Here is a 23,553-nt window from a genome sequence, read left to right as displayed (position 1 = left end):
TTGATCAGATTCCACAGAGTACAGGGGATATAAAGTGCTGTATGATGAGGCTCTGCAAGGTGCTCGCGATATAATGTGTTATAACACACGGACCCAGCTCTACAAGGAAACTTTGAAGTTTCATTAAATTTGTAGTTTCAGTTACTTGTAGTGGTTTTCAGCCTAGGGAGATTGTGTGCCCTAGGGGATTTGGCAAGGTCTGGAGACATTTTTGGTTGCCAGTCTTGGCTAACCTTAGTGATTTGGCTCTATTTTTAAGAGGGTTAAAAATAATTTAGGGAAAAAAGTAATTATCAAAGCAGTTACAGTATTACTGAGTTTTTGACTTTTTGCTTTGTTTCTATAGGAGTTTCAATGCACTGTGTAAGGGAAGAACATTCTGCTGTCAACATGAACCTTCACTACCTGGAAAATGGCACGGTTATGTTGAACTTTATTTACCGGAAAGAACTATTTTTCCTTCCTTTGGGATTTGCACTGAAGGTGTGACTTAACGAATGTGTTTCTTTTGCTATGAAGAGGTTCAGTGGAGGTCACATTCTGTGCAGAATGGATAGGTTCTCCCGAGTGGAATTGATGGCTGTATCAGCTGTGCACTGCTCCAAAACAAATTACCCAAAATGCAGTGGCTCAAAATATCAACAACCATTCCTCTCTCACTATTTCTGTGGTCAGGAATTTGGAAGTGGCTGGGATTTGGGGCACTTGTGCCTCAAGGTCTCTGGAGGTAGCAGTGAGATGTCAGCAGGGGCTGCAGTCATTTAGAAGGCCAGTAGGGCCGGAGGATCCACTTCCAAGGTGGTCACTCATGGCTGGCAGGTCATTGCAGGCTGGTGGCAGCAGGTCCTGGTTCCTGTGCACGTGGGCCTTTCCACAGGCTGCTGGAAGCGGCTGTCTTCCCCGAGAGGGTTAGCCAGGAGAGTGAGGCCGAAGCCACAGTCCCTTTTGGGACCTGACCTTGAGAATCACACATCAACTTTTTTACTATGTTGTCTTGGTCACACAGGCCAGTGCTGACTTAGTGTGAGCGGAGACTCTACAAGGCTGTGAATACCAGAAGGCAAGGATGATGATGGGGCCATCTTGCTGTCTTACCATACAAGCCATGCCTTGTTTTGGAGAGTTCATTTGGATTTGCCAGTAGTGGAGTGCTAAATCTTCCTAGGGAAATAGAATGGCTAAAATTGTTTAGTTATGACTAGCGATTAAAAAGAAAACCTTGGTTTTTTGTTTTTTGTTTTTTTCTTCTATTCTAGGCACTTGTCAACTTCTCCGATTACCAGATTTTTCAGGAGCTCATCAAAGGCAAAGAGGAGGACTCTTTCTTTAGGAACTCCATTTCTCAGATGTTAAGGATCGTAACGGAAGAGGGTTGTTCCACACAAAAACAGGTCCTTAATTATCTAGGTGAATGCTTCAGAGTGAAGCTCAGTCTCCCTGACTGGTACCCAAATGAACAGGCTGCAGAGTTTCTGTTTAAGTACGTGCTTTTGCCTAAACGGTTGTCTGTGGGGCGGGAGGTTGTAGTTAGGGCTATGAGTCATCTGGGAATCAGAATGGACCTAGGGGTAGCATTCTGGTCTAAGGAAGCAGGGCCCAGCTCTGTTCCTCTGGCCATCCACACCTTTCTTTCTATAGTAGTTTCGTTTTATTTTATTGTGCTTTTAAACTTTTATTTTGAAACAACTCCAGACTTCCAGAATTGCTGCAAAAATAGTACCATGGACACTTCACATTCACTAGTTGTTACCATTTTTATTACGTTTGCTCTCTTGATTTCTCTTTACGTAGGTCAGCATTTTTCTTCCTGTAACATTTGAAAGTTGTAGGCATCCTGTCCCTTTATTTCTCCAAGGCAAGGACTCTGTTATATAACCATGTACAGTTACTAGCGTGTAAATTAGTATGTAGGCACAGGTCACATGTTGAACACCTGAATGGCCAGTGCCACTGAGAAACTGAATTCTTAATTTTATTTAGTTGTAATTAATTTACATTTAAATAGCCACATTCTGCATGTCATGCCATGTGGTCCAGCACAGCTCTAGACCCTGTGAGTATGTACTGTCCTTTTGCTAATGTTGCCAGTAAAGAGGAAAAGCAGTTGCCTTTAAAAATGAGTAAGGGGGCGCCTGGGTGGCGCAGTCGGTTAAGCGTCCGACTTCAGCCAGGTCACGATCTCGCGGTCCGTGAGTTCGAGCCCCGCGTCAGGCTCTGGGCTGATGGCTCAGAGCCTGGAGCCTGTTTCCGATTCTGTGTCTCCCTCTCTCTCTGCCCCTCCGCCGTTCATGCTCTGTCTCTCTCTGTCCCAAAAATAAATAAACGTTAAAAAAAAAAATTAAAAAAAAAAAAAATTAAATAAAAAATAAAAATGAGTAAGAACTTTTAAGTAAATGGGAATCGGGAACCTGGGTTCGTAGGACATCAAGTTCTAGTAGCAGCTCAGTCGTTTTAAGCTTCGCTTTCTGTTTTGACACAGCCAGTGCATCTGTATCCACTTGAAATCCAGTACTGAAAAGTTTTACATGCTTTGTCTCATGACCCGGAAGCTCTTTGCTTTAGCCAAAGGAGAGTGCATGGAGGAGAATCCTGACAGTTTAGTGAATCAAGAAGTCCTTACACCTGGTCAGCTCTTCCTTATGTTTCTGAAGGTAAACGCTTGCTGCTTTCACCCTTGGGCCAGTCGGCCCTCTTGTGGAATGGTGAGACGGTTTCCGGTAGCACTGTTTTCTGCGTGTTTGCAATTTGTAGTTTCGGCACTTTACGTTAGCCTGCCTTTTTAATTTTTTGTTTGTTCGGCAGTAAGGGATTTAATCCAAGATCTTAAGTTTATACCAAATTCAGAAACTTCTTTAATATTTCTAAGAGGTTAAAGGCAACATCAAGTCTCGGTCATAACATTAATGATAACATGTAACTAGCCAAATGTGTGTGATTTCCATACTTTTTTTTTTAATGTTATTTATTTTTGAGAGAGAAAGAGAGAGAGAGCAAGCAGGAGAGGGGCAGAGAGAGAGGGAGACGCAGAATCCAAAGCAGGCTCCAGGCTGTGAGCTGTCAGCACGGAGCCCGACGTAGGGCTCGAACTCACGAACTGTGAAATCATGACCTGAGCCGAAGTCAGATGGTTAACCGACTGAGCCACCCAGGCGCCCCAGATTTCCATACTTTTATACCAGCTTTGTTTTAAGCTTCTGAACCCCTGACTCTGGGACACAGTAAGAATCTTCAGGAAGGTACAGGACAGTGACATCATCTGAACTACAGACTTCAGTAGCCATTTCACTGAATATCACAGCGGAGATTGAGGTGTCCTGTGATTTCCGTGCTTGGTTCTGAGGGCTTCTTAATAGTGAGGGAGCGAGAGATACTGAAGAGCTGCCCTCTCTGAACTTTAGAACAGCTCTGGTGAACGCTGTTCATCGTCCTTTGTGGTGTCTGCCCTCCCTGCCAGAGGCACTGTCTGCTCAGCTTTATACCCCTGAACCTTTTACCAGAAAGGCTGGGGACCTCATAGGAAGGCTTCTTAGAGGCCTCTTCTCACTTCTCTTGCACTGTTGTATGCAGGCCTTACATACAGGTCTCCAGTCACTCGACTGCATTTCTAAAGTCAAAAAGTGCTAGAACTCCAAAAATGCGAGTTGGTGGGAGAACCTGACCTGCACTGACGGGAGGCTATTTATAATTTTCATTTATTCTACTTAGTGTGATAGTTTGTTTGTCTCTTCGTAGAAATGTGTTTGATTACAAGCCGGCACCTCAGTCTTCATAATGAGTTTTTGTACCTGCTACCTTTGTAAAGTCTGGAAAATTCTTAAGACAGAAATAAATTGGGCCCAGGTCGTCCTATAATGCACTGCTCTTTGAAGAAAAGTTTGTTGTGAGGCTTAAATAAATATGCAGGGTGCCAGCTTACAGTATGTGCCCCATGCTAGTTGCTCACCTTAGCAAGTTAACTACAAAGTGACAATAGGCAGACCTCTTACCAGGGAGAGACCGTTTCGGTCCTCATTCCTCCGGTCTCCTGTCTCAGGTCACAGAGCTGCTACCTGGGTCTCTGGTCCTCAGGTCTGTGGCTTTTCTTTCCTGTTTTCTGACTCTGCTATCTCACTTCTTTTCCATTTTGCTTCAGACTTACAGGAGAAGAGAGTGTCACTCTTTCCTACCAGTTTGTCAGCTGTCTTGTGTGTTGGGTGTCATTTGGGGACTTGGACTCTTCTTAGTTGTTTTTACTGTTAAGAGAGTGGCTGCTGCTTTAAAGCTTTGCACTCGTTGCCTGTTTCTGGGGTTGAAGCTGTTCTGACTTCTTGATGAGAGCATTTTAATGAAAAACTTTTCTAAAGCCAAAGCAAATGTGATTTTTGTTTTTGTTTTAATTTTATTTTTTAATTTGAGAGAGTGTGTGCACGAGTGGGGGTGGGGGAGGGAGAGAGAGAGGATGAATGAATGAATGAATGAATGAACGAATGAATCTCAAGCAGAGCCCAACGCGGGGCTTGATCCCACAACCCTGAGATCATGACCTGAGCCAAAATCAAGACTCTGACACTCAAGTGACTGAGCCACCCAGGCGCTTCCTCCCAGAGCAAACTTTTGATTCTTTTCGTGAATGTGGATAATCTTTACTAGGAGCAGTTTTTGCCTCACTCCAAGGGACATTTGACTGTGCCTGGAAACATTTTTGGTTGTCACAGCTTGCAGGATGCTACTGGCATCCCGTGGGTCAGGGCCAGGGATAGCGCTAAATATGCTGCATGCAGGGCCTGGCCCCTCACTACAAAGAACTATCTAGCCAAAATGTCAGTGGTGCTGAGGTTGAGAAACCTTGATATGCAGGAGTTTGTGGCTTCTGCCTGAACGGGAATAGTGTGACGAAAGACTGTTTTTCAGGCTTATAGGCCAGACGTTCTCCATGTCAAATGTATAAATTAGTGGGCCTTTGTTATGGACATGGGATTATTATGTGGGAGTAAGTATGAAATGTGAGTCATTTAAATGTAATAGTTTCAATTTTTTTTTATTTCAGGAAAAAATGGAAGCTTGGTTAGTGTCTATAAAAATTGCTCTAGACAAGAGGGCTCAGAAGGCCAATGTGTCCATAAACACTGAAAATTTGATGAAGATTTTTAATATGGGAACAGACCTTACAAAACCATTTGAATATCTTCTTGCTACTGGGAATCTGCGTTCTAAAACAGGTGAAATTAAATAGATTGGCTTCAGGGGTTGTGGGAGGGGGGATGGGCTAAATGGGGAAGGGGCATTAAGGAATCTATTCCTGAAATCATTGTTGCCTACATGCTAACTAACTTGGATGTAAATTAAAAAAATAAAAATAAAAAATAAAAATAGATAGACTTCATTTTAGGTACAGTTTTAAAGTTATTTGATCAATATGGATTTATATATTGCTGAGAGAGTTTCTCTTTAAAAGTGAACTCATCCCTTGGGGCACCTGGGTGGTTAAGTTGGTTAAGCGTCAGACTCTTGATCTCAGCTCAGGTCTTGATCTCGGGGCATGAGTTCAAGACCCATGTTGAGCTCTGTGCTGGGTGTGAAGCCTACTTAAAAAAAAAAAAAAAGAAAAAAGGCCTTTAAAAAAGTGCATTTGTCCCTTTCACTAAAGACGGATTTCATGTTGTAAATTTGACAAGTGTTCATCAGTGTGCATCAATCTGAAGGGCTTGAGACAAGGCATCTTTAGAGCTTAAATCCACTTCTTATCATCACATGCATCTCTGTGCCTCCTTCTAGAATTCTAAAGATAGCTTAGATCTGTGAGGAACCGTTACAGGTAGTCTGGGGCGGGGGTGGGGGTGCATCACCTAAACCAGGTGCATCAGAAAGGCCTGAAAAACTTAAGTAGTCATTGAGGGCCCAGAAGTAATACTGTTGACTTTTTTTTACACAGATAGTACCAATGCAGATTTTTTTTTACGACTGACAACCTCTTACATATTTTCCATCCCTCTCTGATGAATCCCATTTAGTTACTTGCTGTTTCACACTCATTTAACATTTCCCACAAAGGAGGTAGTAGTAGAAGGAGAGAGGGAACCAGTGGGGCTAATATAACTTGGGGAATCTGGGGGGGGGTTACTGCCTTTTTACTACTAATTTTGTAAATCCCTCCCACTCGTCAGCGCTAATAAACTTTATAACTCACTCTGATTTATAGTGTGCTCTGAGGTTTTGTCCTCAGAGCCTCGCATCGAAATACACTTGTTTTTTAAGTTTAGCCTGTTTTTTTTTTTTTTTTTTTTTTTTTATGAAGTTTATTGACAAATTGGTTTCCATACAACACCCAGTGCTCATCCCAAAAGGTGCCCTCCTCAATACCCATCACCCACCCTCCCCTCCCTCCCACCCCCCATCAACCCTCAGTTTGTTCTCAGTTTTTAACAGTCTCTTATGCTTTGGCTCTCTCCCACTCTAACGTCCTTTTTTTTTTTTTTTTTTTTTTTTCCTTCCCCTCCCCCATGGGTTCCTGTTAAGTTTCTCAGGATCCACATAAGAGTGAAACCATATGGTATCTGTCTTTCTCTGTATGGCTTATTTCACTTAGCATCACACTCTCCAGTTCCATCCACGTTGCTACAAAAGGCCATATTTCATTTTTTCTCATTGCCACGTAGTATTCCATTGTGTATATAAACCACAATTTCTTTATCCATTCATCAGTTGATGGACATTTAGGCTCTTTCCATAATTTGGCTATTGTTGAGAGTGCTGCTATGAACATTGGGGTACAAGTGCCCCTATGCATCAGTACTCCTGTATCCCTTGGGTAGATTCCTAGCAGTGCTATTGCTGGGTCATAGGGTAGGTCTATTTTTAATTTTCTGAGGAACCTCCACACTGCTTTCCAGAGCGGCTGCACCAATTTGCATTCCCACCAACAGTGCAAGAGGGTTCCCGTTTCTCCACATCCTCTCCAGCATCTATAGTCTCCTGATTTGTTCATTTTGGCCACTCTGACTGGCGTGAGGTGATACCTGAGTGTGGTTTTGATTTGTATTTCCCTGATAAGGAGCGACGCTGAACATCTTTTCATGTGCCTGTTGGCCATCTGGATGTCTTCTTTAGAGAAGTGTCTATTCATGTTTTCTGCCCATTTCTTCACTGGGTTATTTGTTTTTCGTGTGTGGAGTTTGGTGAGCTCTTTATAGATTTTAGATACTAGCCCTTTGTCCGATATGTCATTTGCAAATATCTTTTCCCATTCCGTTGGTTGCCTTTTAGTTTTGTTGGTTGTTTCCTTTGCTGTGCAGAAGCTTTTTATCTTCATAAGGTCCCAGTAATTCACTTTTGCTTTTAATTCCCTTGCCTTTGGGGATGTGTCGAGTAAGAGATTGCTACGGCTGAGGTCAGAGAGGTCTTTTCCTGCTTTCTCCTCTAAGGTTCTGATGGTTTCCTGTCTCACATTTAGGTCCTTTATCCATTTTGAGTTTATTTTTGTAAATGGTGTGAGAAAGTGGTCTAGTTTCAACCTTCTGCATGTTGCTGTCCAGTTCTCCCAGCACCATTTGTTAAAGAGGCTGTCTTTTTTCCATTGGATGTTCTTTCCTGCTTTGTCAAAGATGAGTTGGCCATATGTTTGTGGGTCTAGTTCTGGGGTTTCTATTCTATTAAGTTTAGCCTGTTTTTGAATGACTTTTGTTTTATTAAGGTCTTGGCTTCCTGCAAGATTCTGGACTTTGTGTTGTGGCTGATAAGCTGAACTTCATACGCTATCTCTCCCATTTCCGCTGTGTGCACAGAGGGGCTGATTTTGCTAAGATGAGGACCACCACAGTACGCAGGCTGCTGCCGGAGTCCTGGGGTTTCCTTTGTCCTGTGCACACCCCAGATGGGGAGCCCTGTGGCCTGATGAACCACCTGACTGCCGTGTGTGAGGTCGTCACACAGTTTGTGTATACAGCATCTATTCCGGCTTTGCTCTGCAGCTTGGGTATGTGATGGACAGTGATAAACAGTCTTGTTTGGGTGTGGGGGTTTTAACAGGTGCAAACTGTCAAGTTATGCTTCTTTGGGAACTAAGCAGGGAATTCCTGCAAGAATTCTGTTTACTCTTGTGTGCAGGAGTCGGTCTGGTTTCCTGGCTTGTCTGTAGGTCAGGTGCATTTTTTTGAGAATGAGTGAGGGAGAAATTAAATGCTATAGTTTTATTTTATTTAAAAAAAAATTTTTTTTTTCAACGTTTATTTATTTTTGGGACAGAGAGAGACAAAGCATGAACGGGGGAGGGGCAGAGAGAGAGGGAGACACAGAATCAGAAACAGGCTCCAGGCTCTGAGCCATCAGCCCAGAGCCTGACGCGGGGCTCGAACTCACGGACCGCGAGATCGTGACCTGGCTGAAGTCGGACGCTCAACCGACTGCGCCACCCAGGCGCCCCTTATTTTATTTTTTGCAAAAATAAAAATGTCAAAACATTTCAAATACACCAGCATTCAGCATTATCGTTAATGCATTAACATTCAACAATATCAGAAATAACATTTTGGGTCACTCCCTGTATCTGGTGACTCGACCACTGCATCTTTAAGTAGGAAACAGTGTCAGTTTGCAGGAAGACCATTAAAAAGAGGTTGTCTAGTAGTCTGTACCCTGATGTCATAAGAGACAGAGCCTTTGTTCTGGGGGACTCAAAGCTGCTATCTCTACTTTGGCTGAATGTCCTGGAATAAACACAAAAGCACCACTAGTCTTGATGCTGGGGTTACAGATAAATTTTAGCAAGTAGGCAAATTCACAGATGTGGAATCCGCAAATAAGGAGGATCAAGTGCAGTTGAGGTTTTGGGGAAAAGTTTATCTATTTACATGGTTCTAATCAAAACATAGAAGATATACATAGGAAAGCCTCTCTTATACCCTTGTCCCCCAGCTGCTCTCCCCAAAGACAGTCCGAGTCACCAGTTTCTTGTGTATCCTTGCTGAAAGGGCTTGGAAACATGTAAGCAATATAAAAATGTTCTGGTTTGGAGGCAAGATCTCTAAAATGATGAAGCGGTTGTCGAGCCTATCTGGAGGGACTTTTTAACGTAGGAGAAAGCACTCTGCTGTGAGCATTTGGTCTGTTCACTTCCCCAGGGGTCACTCCAGTTGATGGAGCTCCACACCGGCCGTACAGTGAGTGCTACCCTGTCCTGCTGGACGGCGTCATGGTTGGCTGGGTGGATAAGGACCTTGCTCCTGGTGTTGCAGATTCTCTTCGACACTTTAAGGTGATCTTATGTCTTTGTGAACTGTTCTGTCCCTTACTCCTAGGTTGTCTGTCCTTTTCTCGTTGTCGAGGTAGCCCCAGGGCAGCGTAGACTGGCCAGGGGTTCTGGAGGTCAGAAGCTGATTCTGAAAGTGCCTCCACATCCCCTGTAGTGTCACAGTCTTGTCTTGTGCTGGCTTCAGAGGTTAGGGTCAGTGACAGATTCTTTGACCTGCATGCATTTTTTTGGTAGTTTCATTGAGGCCCTAGTCTGCTAATCTTACAAATTTTTAACTTTTTTTGTTTTGTTAATACTAGTGGCATACAGGGGGCCTCAAAATACGTCCTTTATATTTCAAGTAATGTTGAAGATATGCAAGGTATAAGTCACACCCTGTTACCTTCTGGGTCTTAAAAGTGGATTTCTATTTATTTATTTTTTATTATTATTAAACAATTTTTTTAAGTTTATTTTTGAGAGACACAGGGAGGGGGAGGGGCAGAGAGGAAGAGAAAGGATCCCAAGCGGACTCTGCATTCTCAGCACAGAGCCTGATGTGGGGCTCGAACTCACAAACCGTGAGGTCATGACTGAGCCAAAACCAAGAGTCGAACGCTTAACCGACTGAGCCACCCAGGCGCCCCATGAAAGTGTGTTTTTAAAAAGTCGGGTATGGGCGCCTGGGTGGCTCAGTTGGTTAAGCATCCAACTTCGGCTCAGGTCATGATCTCACAGCTCGTGAATTCAAGCCCCATACCGGGCTCCGTGCTGACAGTTCAAAGCCGTGGAGCCTGCTCCCGATTCTGTGTCTCCCTCTCTCTCTGCCCCTCCCCCACTTGTGCTCTGTCTCTCTCTTTCAAAAATAAGTAAAACATTAACAAAAAAAAGTAGAATAACATTCTTTGACTAACTTATAGTTGGAATTTTCCTAACAAGAGTTTTGGTATGAGACAATGGGCATCGAAGAATTGTTCTTTGGCAACAGGATGAATTATAGTTCGTGCTGTGGTTTATTTCAAACTGTACTCTGGTTCAGTTTTCGGTATTTTTAGTTTTCAAATTGTTCAATACAATTTTTTTTTAATTTTTTTTTACATTTATTTATTTTTTGAGAGACAGAGAGAGACAGAGCACAAGTGGGGGAGGGGCAGAGAGAGGAGGAGACACAGAATCCGAAGGAGGCTCCAGGCTCCGAGCTGTCGGCACAGAGCCCGACGCGGGGCTCGAACTCCCAAACCGTGAGATCATGACCTGAGCCGAAGTCGGTCGCTCAACCGACTGAGCCACCCAGGTGCCCCTGTTCAATACAATTTTAAATGTAAAGGTGTTCGAACACCACAGAGAACTCCCATCTGCCCATTACCTAGATCCACCAGTTGTTAGGTTTTGCCCCACATGCTTTATCCATTTGTATGCCCTTTATAAGCCTGTATAGTTTTTTCTTCTGAACCATTTGAGGGTGGTATACAGACCAATCCCCTTTTCCATGAAGATTGCCACCATCAAGTGTATTCTTCCTGAGAACAAGGGCTTTTCCTCCTCAATAATCCCAGTACACTTTTCAACATCAGGGAAGGTCAGGGTGGTGGAGTCCACAGCTGACACTCAGATTATGCCAGTTGTCTCAGGAATGTCTTCGACAGCAATTTTTTCTCTATCCTCGTTTGGGACCCAGTCCAGCATCATGTATTACATGTAATTATCGTGTTTCTTTAGTCTCCTTTAATCATGAACGGCCCTTCAGCTCTTTGTGTCTTGACTTTTTTAAAAACTACAGGCCAGTTATTATATAGCTATCCTTTATTTATGTTGGTGTGTAGCTTTCTGATGATGAAATTCAGGATATCCTTTCAAGAGGCACATGATCTTGGGGCCCCTGGGCGGCTCAGTCGGTTAAGCGGCCAACTTTAGCTCAGGTCATGATCTCACGGTTTGTGAGTTCAAGCCCCACATCGGGCTCTGTGCTGACAGCTCAGAGCCTGGAGCCTGCTTCAGGTTCTGTGTGTGTCTCTCTCTGCCCCTCCCCCACTCATTCTCAATCTTTCTCTCTCTCTCTCTTTCTCTCTCAAATAAATAAGCATTTAAAAAATGAAAAAAAAAGAGGCACATGATGTTGACTTGTCCCACAACTAGTGACGCTAATTATGATCGCGGTAAGGTTGTGTTCTCTAGGTTGATGCACTGTGCTGTTGCTAATTTTCTGGGTAATTAGTAATTTGTGGAGAGATATTTGGAAGAAGCTATGTGAAAGCCTCATCAAGTTTTTACCTGCAAGTTGGCGAACTCTTTGCAGAATTATTACTCTCCCATTGATGATTCTTTCCTGAGGGAATGATTATTGTGATGGCTGCCCCGTGATTGTTTCCTAGCTCTATCATTCCTTCTGTGTTTGTGAGTTGCTATTTTGTAAGGTAGAGTTTTCCTTTCTCTTCCATTTATTTGTTTTTTTATTCACAGCAGCATAGATTTACAGATGCCTGTTTTATTTCATGAGTCTTCTGTTGCTGTTGCTTATTTTGATGCTCAAATTGTATGATTTCACTTTTTCCAGAGGTCCCTGTGGTTTTGTTTTGTTCATAAATGCATATAACAAAATTTACCATTGTAACCATTTTTAAGCTTCTAGTCCAGTGGCATTAAGTATGTTCAGGTTGTTGTGCAACCACCACCCTATCCATCTCCTGAAGTCTTCCATCATCCCAGACTGGAAGTCTGTACTCATTCAACAGGAGCTCCCCATTTCCTCCTTCCCTGGTTGCCACTGTTCTACTTTTCTTCATGAACTTTGACTTTGCTAGGTACCTCATGTAAGTGGAATCATACAGGATTTGTCCCTTTGTGTCTGGCTTATTTCGCTTAGCGTAATGTTTCAAGTTCATCCCTGTTGCAGCCTGTGTCAGAATTTCATTCCTTTTTGGAGCACCTGGCTGGCTCAGTTGAAAGAGCATGTGACTCTTGATGTCACAGTCATGAGTTTGAACCTTACGTTGGCTGTAAAGATTACATGTATAAATAAACGTAAAAATAATTGCATTCCTTTTTTTAAGACTGAAGAATATTCCATTGGGTATACTACCACATTTTGCTTATCCATTCGTTCATTGATGGATACTTAGCTTGCTTCCACCGTTTGTGTTGTTGTTGTTTTTTTTTAAGCTTATTTATTTTGAGTGACAGGGCTGAGGGACAAAAATGGGAGAGAGAAAATTCCAAGCAGGCTCCGTGCTGGAAGCGCGGAGCCCAATGCAGGACCTGATCCCACAAACTGTGAGATCATAACCTGAGCCGAAATCAAGAGTCAGATGCTTAACCAACTGAGCCACCTAGGTGCCCCAGGTTGCTCCTACCTTTTGGCTACCACGAATAATGCTGCTGTGAACATGGATATACAAGTACCTGTTTGAGTTCCTGCTTTCAGTCCTTTGGCGTGTATGCCTAGAATTAGAATTGCTGGATCATACGGTAATTCTGTATTTCATTCTTTGATGTGTTCTGGGGGAAATCTGTAGTATTTTCTTTTAGATATACTAAGTGTATTATATTAATTTATTCCCTGATCATCATTCTCTAGTACTAGTGATGAATAATGAACCCTCAATTCCTGGGATAAATCCCACTTGGTCATGGTGTATCATTTTCTTAATATTTAAGAAATACCAGTTAAATAGTAAAGATTTATTTTTTTCTTAATAGATACATTTCTGCTTTATAAAAAGAATTAGAAAGTTTTCCTTTGTTTTCAGTGCCCTGGAACAGTTTGTAGAAATTGGGTTATCTGGTCCTAAGTCTGCTAGAATTCCCCTATGAAACCATCTGGCTCTAGTGCTTTCTTTGGGGATAGTTTCTAGATATGTTTATTTCTAATATGGAACTCGATCATCTTTAAAAAGGCTTTCTACCTCTGTTGAGGTCTGTTTTGGTAACCTGCATTTTATCCATTTCATCTTGATTTCTTAGACTAGACCCATGATTTTAAATTTTAGTTTCACTGGGTTGTTTTTTTTTTTCATTTCTTACTCCGTGCATTTGTCCCCCACCCCCCCCCCCGCCAGCTTTTTTTCTTGGTTAGGTTAAGCAGTGGGTATTTGAGAGAATGCAGAATTTTGATTTATTGCCTTGAACCTTTTTCAGTATTAATTTCAGGTTTTATCTTTTTGTGTGTGTGGTTTTTTTTGTTTTGTTTTGTTTTGTTTTTTGGCCTTTGTGTTAAGAATTTAATCCATTTAGGGGAGCCTGGCTGGTGGCTCAATTGAGAGTAAGAGAGAGCATGAGCAGGAGAGGGGCAGAGAGAGACAGAGACAGAATCTGAAGCAGGCTCCAGGCTGTCAGCACAGAGCCTCACGCAGGGGCTCGAACCCACAAATCATGAGATCATGACCCCCAAGTGCCCACCCCTACATCACTTCTTTTTTTTTTTTTTTTTTAATTTTTTTAACATTTATTTATTTTTGAGACAGAGAGAGAGCATGAACAGGGGAGGGTCAGAGAAAGAGGGAGACACAGAATCTGAAACAGGCTCCAGGCTCTGAGCTGTCAGCACAGAGCCCGACACGGGGCTCGAACCCACGGACCGCGAGAACATGACCTGAGCCGAAGTTGGACGCTTAACCCACTGAGCCACCCAGGCGCCCCCCTACATCACTTCTTAATTGAACTCTTTTTGTTGAAAACAGGTGTTGAGAGAAAAAAGAATTCCTCCCTGGATGGAAGTGGCCCTTATCCCCATGACGGGAAAACCAAGTTTATACCCAGGGTTATTCCTGTTTACCACTCCTTGTAGACTTGTGCGGCCTGTGCAGAACTTGGAATTAGGCAAAGAAGAACTAATTGGAACTATGGAACAGGTACACAAAGCATTGTGTTGGTGCCTGAACCTACTTGTGTGGTATATGACTTCTGAAGACTTAATCACTGCTACTTTTTAAAAATGTTAGCGCTGTTTGATAACCATCAGGAGTTTGAGAGAAAATCAGAACTTACCTCTGTCTCCTCTATGATGAACACAAAGCCGTTTTCACATTTCCTCCCTCCGCTCACCTATCGAGAGAGAGGGTTGATGGTCATGTTACCTGCCTTCCCATCCTGCCCAGCTCCTATGCACCTGACTCTGCCTCAGGTGTGAGGTGGGAACATTCCATTAGACTCACTCACCGCCTTTGCCTCCATCTTTGCAGTTGGGAAACTGTGGGCTTTGTGCTACCAAAAAATTTCTTTCTTCCAATCTTCCACAGTTGAACCAGGGTGGATTTAGAGTGACACGGGTCAGGTAAGCGATATTTCTAACTGGAAGCTTCCCCGTGCTTCCCAGTGGATCCTGTCCGTGTTCATGATGTTGAGTGGGGAAGGTTTTCGTTCAAGGCTTTGAGTCCTAAACTCTGAGAGATAAGATGAGTTAATATGCTAGCAGTCAGTTATTTTGTGCCTTGAACTTCTCGCCCTTCCTTTTTTCCAGATCTTCATGAACATTGCCATCTTCGAGGATGAGGTTTTGGCCGGAGTTACCACCCACCAGGAGCTCTTCCCTCACAGCCTGCTGAGTGTGATCGCCAACTTCATCCCTTTCTCTGATCACAACCAGAGTCCTCGGAACATGTACCAGTGCCAGATGGGTAAGAGGGGGTAGAGAGTGGTGGTGGTATTCACACAGAAGAAAAGCGCTTGTAACTTTTTTATTTTGAAATACTTTCAAGCTCAGAGAAAACTTGCAAGAATGGTACAAAGATTTCCTATAAACCCTTTATCTAGATTCTGTTAACATTTTGTCTCATCTGCCCTGCTTTCCATTTGAAGGGAAGTTATAGACACGATGCCCCTTTACCCCTAAATATTTCATTGTGTATTTCCTAACAGCAAGGATGTTCGCTTACGTAACCAGGGGCAAGCGTTTAAATCAGGAAATTTAACATTGATGTTGTTATACTATTTTATAGTCCTTACTCAAATTTTGACTGATTGTCCCAAAAATATGGCTTGTGGCAGTTTTTTTTTTTTTTTCTGCGTAGCACCTAGTCCAGGATAACAAGTTGCATTTAGTTGTCATGTCTCTTTAGTCTTTTAAATTAGAACAGATCCTTAGCCTTTGTCACTTTTGACATTGATGTTTTTGAACCAAAAGGTAATTTATTTTGTACAACGTTTGTCAATTTGGATTTGTTTGAGGTCTTGTGATTTGACTTTTGAAGAATACAAACCATGTAGTCACCCACATCTTATCCCTTGCAATATTCTTCTTTCCTACCTGATGATTCCGTGTTCCGTTGAATACCTCCAAGTACTATCTCTTGAGCCTGAAAAGCTTCCTTTAGCATTTTTTATAGTTTAGGTGGCTGGCTACAAATCCTCTTAGTTTTTATTTCTCTGAAAATGTCTTTGTCTGATCTTCACTTGAAGGAAATAGATGTACATTTCTGAATTGAGAGTTAGTTTGTTCAGCACTTAAAAGGTATCGAACTGTCTCTTCTTGGTCTCTCATTTTTACTAGAAGTCAGTGGTTACATTTATGGTTGATTGCTTGTAGATAATGTGTTCCTCCCCCAGCCCCCCACCCTCCCCTGTCCTTAAGATTTTTACTTTATATTTGATTTGTAGCAGATTGAGTATGATATGCCTAGATATGATGTTCTTTGTGCTTGGAGTGTATTGGTCTTCTTAAATCTGGTTTTTTGTTTTTTTTTTTCAACGTTTATTTATTTTTGGGACAGAGAGAGGCAGAGCATGAACGGGGGAGGGGCAGAGAGAGAGGGAGACACAGAATCGGAAACAGGCTCCAGGCTCTGAGCCATCAGCCCAGAGCCTGACGCGGGGCTAGAACTCACGGACCGCGAGATCGTGACCTGGCTGAAGTCGGACGCTTAACCGACTGCGCCACCCAGGCGCCCCTTAAATCTGGTTTTAAAGAGTCAATCGGGGCGCCTGGGTGGCTCCGTCGATTAAGCATCCAACTCTTGATTTTGGCTCAGGTCATCTCAGGGTCCTGAGAATGAGCCCCACAGCCTTGGGCTCCCTGCTAGACATGGAGCCTGCTTAAGATTCTCTCTCTCTGTCTCCCTCCCCCCGCCTACCCCCTCTCCCTGCTACCACGCTCTCTGTCAAAAAATAAATAAAAAAATAAAAGATGTAATTAAATTTTTAGTTTTTGCCATTAATTGTAAAAACACTGCTTCTGCCCCATTCTCTCATACCTCTCCTGAGATTTCACTTATGTGTCATGTATATTAAAACTCTAGGTATCGTTCTGTAAGCCATTGGTTTATAATCTCCTTTTCTATCTTTTTTTTCCTCTTCGGGTTGGATCATTTTGTTGATCTGTTGTTAATTTCACTGATTTTTCATTCTATGTCAGATATTTAGTTTTTTTTTAGCCTAGCATTTCTGTTTGTTTCTTTTTTATAGTTTCTATTTTCTCTGAGGTTGTTGTCTTCATTGTGAACATATTTTCCTTTATGTTTTTGAGCATTGTTATTACAGGTTTTTAAAAATCACCGTCTTCTGGTTCTAACATCTGGGTCATCTCAGGATCCATCTGCATTGATTACACTTTTCTTAAAGTATGGGTTGTGTTTTCCTATTTCCTTGCATTTCTAGTAATATTGGATTGTATCCATGACATCGTGAATGATAGATTTTAAAGACTGTCGGTTCTATTATGGTCCTTCAAAAAGATGGGTTTTTAGATTTAATTGGTAGATAGCTGAACACAGTAGTTGAAGTATGGTCTTTTAGCCTCAGGTGGCCTGCTTGGATCTGTCATAGGCATAGTTTAGTCCGCCAAGGATTTGGACTCCGTTTATTTGCAGAGTTTAAGGCTCTTCATGGTTCTTTCCTTTCTAAAATCTACCCCCTTACTTTCCAGTTGCTGTTGTGTTCTGAACTCTGTTCCGTGGTTCTGTAGGCTGGTAAGACTGTAGGTTTCTATCCAAGTTGTAGCCACTACAGTGACTGAACCATCAGGCAAAAACATTAAAAACTGAAAAAGCTAGTAGTTCCCTCTGTACTGTTTCTTTTGTCCAAGTGTGAATTCCTCTCCAGTTTCTGACTCCAGTGCTTTCATACTGCATGTGTTTGGGGGGGGGGGGGTGGTTTTTGTTTTGCATTGTTCTGGATCTTAATGTGCTGAGGTGTAGCTTTCTCTTACTGGAAGCTGGAAGTCTCCTTTTCTAGATTTTAAAATTCACTGTGTATGTATGCATACACATATGGTCTTACAAATCATTTTGTTTCAGGTTGATTCTCTGTAATGTGAAGTAGTACAAAGAAGAGTCTTACTTCCCTACCCTCTGTACCCCACACCCAGAATTAGCAGATACTGACATTGTGTTCTGTGTGTGTGTAAGGAAGTAATCTAAGTAGATAGATAATAGTTACTGTCTGCTTTTCACCCCGTCTGTCCCCCAACTAGTAATATCCTATAATTTATATGCATCCTTTTTATGCTTTTCTTACATTATACACATGTCCATAAACTAGGAGTGGAATTATCTGGGATGTGTACCTAAATTGTATAATATTAAATGTCATTCTGTGCTTCTTCCCTCTCAGCATCGTTTTCATGGTCTGGCTACATAGATACACATGGTCTTCTTCATTTTCATGCTGTGTATTAGTCTGTAGTGAGCAGAACCACCACGATTGATTTATTCATTCCCTGATGATGAATGTTTTATTGTTACCAATTTTATATATGACCTTTATAGTCAAGGGGAAAACGATGCTAAGGGTTTTTTTTCCTTTGTAGGGAAGCAAACTATGGGCTTTCCACTTCTCACTTACCAAGCTCGATCAGATAATAAACTGTATCGTCTTCAGACTCCACAAAGCCCTTTAGTGAGACCATACATGTATGATTATTATGATATGGATAACTATCCAATTGGGACAAATGCCATTGTTGCTGTTATTTCTTACACTGGCTACGATATGGAAGATGCCATGGTGAGTTCTGCCAAGAGAATGTAGTTTCATTTCTTTTCTTTTTTAAAAAAAATTTTTTTTAACGTTTATATTATTGAGAGACAGACAGAGACAGAACATGAGCATGGGAGGGGCAGAGAGAGGAGGAGACACAGAATCCGAAGCAGGCTCCAGGCTCTGAGCTGTCAGCACAGACCCCGACGTGGGGTTCAAACTCAACAAACCGCAAGATCATGACCGGAGCTGAAGTCGGATGCTTAACTGACTGAGCCACCCAGGCACCCCTCATTTCTTTTCATTTTAACTTTTTTGTTTACTGTGGGATTACTGAAGGAATATTTTCATGTCCTGGCACCAGAGTGTTCTGTTAAATGATGAATTCCTAGTCTCCATTGAAAATGGCAAGCCTTGGGGCGCCTGGGTGGCGCAGTCGGTTGAGCGTCCGACTTCGGCTCAGGTCATGATCTCGCAGTTTGTGAGTTTGAGCCCCACGTCGGTCTCTGTGCTGACAGCTCAGAGCCTGGAGCCTGCTTCGGATTCTGTGTCTTCCTCTCTCTCTGCCCCTCTCCTGCTCATACTCTTTCTCTCTGTCAAAAATAAACAAACATTAAAAAAAAAAAAAAAAAAAAGAAAGAAAATGGCAAGCCTTGAGGGATATTCACTAAATATTCAAATATGCATATATCATGGATATTTGAGTGCATGTGTGAGTAGATGCTGAGTGAATAAGGTCTTGGATAGGTCTACATTTCATATTTATTTATTTTTAAGTTTATTTATTTTAAGCGAGGGAGTGCACACATATGTGAGCGGGGGAGGGGCAAAGAGAGAGAGAGAGAGAGAGAGAATCCCAAGCAGTCTCTGTGCTGTCAGCACAGAGCCCGATGTGGGGCTTGATCTCATGAACTGTGAGATCACAACCTGAGCTGAAATCAAGAGTCAGATGCTTAACTGACTGAGCCACCAAAGTGCCCCTATCATTTATATTTATGTATGATTAGGTCTTAAGCCATTTACAAGTGTCTGGGTTTTATTAGTGTAGGTGACTTGGAAAATTTGGAGTTTTAAAATTAGAATGGCAGTTATCATAAACCCAGTATTTTAATTCTAACTAGTTTTAATTTTGAAAATCCCCATTTGGCCTCAGTCTCTTAAATTAATGATTTTTTTGACCTCACAGATTGTGAATAAGGCCTCTTGGGAACGGGGCTTTGCCCATGGAAGTGTCTACAAGTCTGAGTTCATAGATCTCTCTGAAAAAATTAAACAAGGAGATGATAGTCTGGTGTTCGGAGTCAAACCTGGTGACCCACGGGTTTTGCAGAAGTTAGATGATGATGGCTTGCCATTTATCGGAGCACAGTTGCAGTATGGAGATCCGTATTATGGCTACCTGAACCTCAACACCGGGGAAAACTTTGTGATCTACTATAAGTAAGTTCGGATACCCAATACTACTTTGTGAAGGCTGTTTCTCAATGAAATTGCTGGTGGTCAGTGAATGTTATCTTTTAACAGGAGAATTCTGGAGAAGACAGAAGTGATGGTTTTAGTCACTGACTCAGTCATAACTGAAGTGACGTTTCTTTTTTTTTTTTTCTCAACGTTTATTTATTTTTGGGACAGAGAGAGACAGAGCATGAATGGGGGAGGGGCAGAGAGAGAGGGAGACACAGAATCAGAAACAGGCTCCAGGCTCTGAGCCATCAGCCCAGAGCCCGACACGGGGCTCGAACTCACGGACCGCAAGATCGTGACCTGGCTGAAGTCGGACGCTTAACCGACTGCGCCACCCAGGCGCCCCTGAAGTGACGTTTCTTAAATGAGACAAAGTTCTGTGTCTGTTGTATGGCCTTTGTTTTTCTACTTCTCTTGTCAGTCTCATAGTTTGATAAGTTACCTGTGATTGATTTCAAAACTGTATTATTCAAACTTGATCATCTCTCTCAGGCATGTTGTTAGGAATTTTCCTAGCTAAAATGTCAAGTTCACTGTGCCTTTTATTAAAATTAAAAATTTTTTAGCTTATTTTACATCCAGAAAATTGTTTCAATAGTAGGTCTTCATCATAGTTTTTCAGTTGCCTCTGTCGCCATTCTTTCAGATGGGCATAGTTGTGTAGTGAACGTAATCAGTAGCCCTGTTCGTAAATACTCGTAGGGACACCATATCTATTTGTACTGGAGAGTAGAGGTAGGAATAAGTTTTGCAAATATCCTATATGACGCACTAATTATATCAATAACACTTAAGTGTCTTTGTAAGTTTAAAGAACATAGTTTGACCTCCCGTCTGCTTATTTTTTCCTAGGAGTAAAGAAAATTGCATTGTGGATAACATCAAAGTGTGCAGTAATGACACCGGCAGTGGGAAATTCAAGTGTATTTGCATCACGATGAGAGTCCCTCGGAACCCAACTATCGGAGATAAATTTGCCAGTCGTCATGGGCAGAAGGGCATCTTGAGCCGGTTGTGGCCAGCTGAGGACATGCCATTTTCTGAGAGTGGGATGGTCCCAGACATTTTGTTCAATCCTCATGGTTTTCCCTCCCGCATGACCATTGGTATGTTAATTGAGAGTATGGCGGGGAAGTCTGCTGCTTTGCACGGTCTCTGCCACGATGCTACACCCTTCACCTTTTCAGAGGAGAACTCAGCCTTAGAATACTTCGGTGAGATGTTGAAAGCTGCTGGCTACAACTTCTATGGCACCGAGAGGCTGTATAGTGGCATCAGTGGGATAGAACTGGAAGCAGACATCTTCATAGGCGTGGTTTATTATCAACGTTTACGCCACATGGTCTCAGACAAATTCCAGGTTAGAACGACGGGAGCCAGAGACAAAGTCACTAACCAGCCTATTGGGGGAAGAAACGTCCAGGGTGGAATCCGTTTTGGGGAAATGGAGCGGGATGCTCTTTTAGCCCACGGTACATCTTTTCTCCTTCATGACCGCCTCTTCAACTGTTCGGATCGATCGGTAGCCCACGTGTGCGTGGAGTGTGGTAGTTTACTCTCTCCACTCTTGGAGAAGCCACCGCCTTCTTGGTCTGCCATGCGCAACAGAAAGTACAACTGTACTTTATGTAATCGCAGCGATACTATTGACACTGTTTCTGTGCCTTACGTTTTCCGGTATTTTGTAGCCGAACTGGCAGCTATGAACATCAAAGTGAAATTGGATGTCATTTAACCTGATGTGGCCTTTTGGGTTAGGAAAACTATCAGATTAAAATAAGATGTAAGTAACTTTAGTTTAGTGAAGATATTACTTGGTTACTGTGGAGTTTTTCCAAGGGTGTTAGAGTTTTCAACCAAGACCTAGCAACTGAGAATTCAGGATTTCTGAGTCTATCCAGTATAAGAACTTCTGAAGTTGATTTTTAATACATTATGTTCAAAAAATGATACACTGGTAAGTAGACGGATATACAGGGAAGTCTTTCCAACCCTAGGTTCTTTATATCCTATTTTCAGCAGGCAGTGACCATCAAACATTTCTCTGGCTAGAGCAGAGCAGTCCAATACAAATACAATGCAAGCCATAGATGTAATTTTATATTTTCTTATATCTCCATTAAAGTAAAAACAAAAGGTGGCTCTATTGAAATGTAGTTGTTCTACAAAACTGCACGTATTTAATGTATACAATCTGATGGGTTTGAACACATGCATACACCTGTGAAATGATTGTAATCAAGGTAATAAACGCCACTTCCAGAAGATTCCTTGTGCCCTTTGGAGTCGTGTGTGTTCGTTTTTGGTAAAAACACTGAACTTGACGTCTACCCTGACATCCATCCTCTTAACAGATGTTTATGTGTACATGGTAGTATTGTTAATGACAGGCACAACGTTGTACAGGTATCTAGAATTCACTCGTCTTGTGTTAAGTGGAATCTGACACCCGTTCAACAGCAACTGCCCGTTTTCCTCGGGCCATCATTCTAGTTTCTGTGAGTGACTAGATACCTCGTATGAGTGAGATTATGGCAGAGTTTGTGCCTCTGTGACTGGCTCATTTCACTTAGCATAATGTCCTTCAGGTTTACTTGTGTCGCATGTGGCAGAATTTTTTTTTTCTGAATAATATTCCATTGTATGTATATAGCACATTTTATCTGTTCATCTCTCAATGGACATTTAGGATGTTTCCGTATCTCAGAAATAATGTTCATATACTATATTTAATGTAATATCGTCAAAATGCCATTTCCATATGTAATAAACAAATTTATTGAGATATTTTACATTCTTTTTTCATACCAGTCTCAAATCCAGTGGCTGTTTTTCCTGTGTACAGTATTTCAGTGCATGGATATACTGTCGTCCCCTGTTGATGGGTATTTGGAAAGTTCCATTCTTTGGCTATTATAAACAGTGTTTGCAATACGTAACTTTGTTGTATTCACTTGTGAATGCATGCTCTTTGATGTTAAACTTCACTAATAATTCTTTCTTGAGTCTGGCTTTAGGTGTTTATCACTAACTGTAAGATCGGGCTAGACTGAGAAGAATATCCATTCAAAGGATATCCTGGCTTTGCTTCATGAGACTGCTGGAAAAAAATAAGGAAAAATACATTGTACCTACTGGCTGATACTTCCACCTACTGTTAGTATCCCAGCTAAACTTTTTAGATTCATCACTAAAACTGACATTGGGGCAATTCATAGAGCTTAGACATATTTCACCAGTTTTACATGCATTCATTTGTATCTGTGTATACAGTTTTGTTCCGTTTTATTCATGTGTAGATTGGTGTAACCACCAACATAAGACACACAACTATTCTATCACAAGGCTCTTTCAGGCTTTTACTTTATAACTACCTACCTCTGTCCCCCATCTTTAACCCCTGGCCACCACTAATCTGTTCTCCATCTCTAGAATTTAGTTATTTCAAGAATATCAGAAAAAAATATATTGCATAATTGGAATCGCACAGTATGGGACCTTTTGAAATTGGCTGTTAACAGTCAATGCAATTCCCCTGAGATCCATTCAAGTTGTTGCATGTGTCTGTCAGTTTATTCCTTCTTACTGCCACTCAGCATTCCATGATATGGAGCACAGTTCATCATTTGCTTTTGGGTTTTGGTGGATCATGCTTTTTGGTGTCCTAAGAACTCTTCAACCCTAAAGATGTTCTCCTATGTTACCTTCTAAACATTTTACAGTTTTATGCTTTACATTTAAATCTATGATCCATTTATCCATTTTGAGTTTTTGTAGAAGATGTGAGGTTCAGATCAAGATTTTTTTTTTTTTTTTTTTTTTTTGTGCCAGAGGATTGGGTGATATATTCTGTATCTCTTGCAATGTTGGGTTGGTACAACACAAATCACTATATGCAGTGAAAGGATACAGGTATAGGCAAGATACACATATGAATGGAATGTTGTTATAAAACAAATGTCTTTTTTTTTTTCAAG

The 23,553-nt window shown here is 41.8% G+C and overlaps 1 protein-coding gene across 1 annotated transcript in view; it reads left to right on the top strand.

Moving 5' to 3' along the window:
• The window catches only part of POLR1B (RNA polymerase I subunit B), a 29,862-nt gene extending 7,499 nt beyond the window's left edge, over positions 1 to 22,363 (top strand). Inside the window, exons 5-15 of the mRNA XM_030311124.2 lie at positions 347 to 483; positions 1,257 to 1,480; positions 2,480 to 2,651; positions 5,027 to 5,198; positions 7,670 to 7,951; positions 9,096 to 9,229; positions 13,882 to 14,052; positions 14,661 to 14,817; positions 17,943 to 18,139; positions 19,299 to 19,552; positions 20,429 to 22,363. Of these exons, the coding sequence (XP_030166984.1) occupies positions 347 to 483; positions 1,257 to 1,480; positions 2,480 to 2,651; positions 5,027 to 5,198; positions 7,670 to 7,951; positions 9,096 to 9,229; positions 13,882 to 14,052; positions 14,661 to 14,817; positions 17,943 to 18,139; positions 19,299 to 19,552; positions 20,429 to 21,311 (2,783 nt within the window). The 3' untranslated portion in view covers positions 21,312 to 22,363. The remainder of the gene's footprint in view (positions 1 to 346; positions 484 to 1,256; positions 1,481 to 2,479; positions 2,652 to 5,026; positions 5,199 to 7,669; positions 7,952 to 9,095; positions 9,230 to 13,881; positions 14,053 to 14,660; positions 14,818 to 17,942; positions 18,140 to 19,298; positions 19,553 to 20,428) is intronic.
• Positions 22,364 to 23,553: the final 1,190 nt, after the last annotated feature.

This window comes from Lynx canadensis, chromosome A3, assembly GCF_007474595.2.
Source record: "Lynx canadensis isolate LIC74 chromosome A3, mLynCan4.pri.v2, whole genome shotgun sequence".
Taxonomy (NCBI): domain Eukaryota; kingdom Metazoa; phylum Chordata; class Mammalia; order Carnivora; family Felidae; genus Lynx; species Lynx canadensis.
Note: the sequence above shows the minus strand (reverse complement) of the source record. Positions and strands in the feature narration are given on the sequence as shown.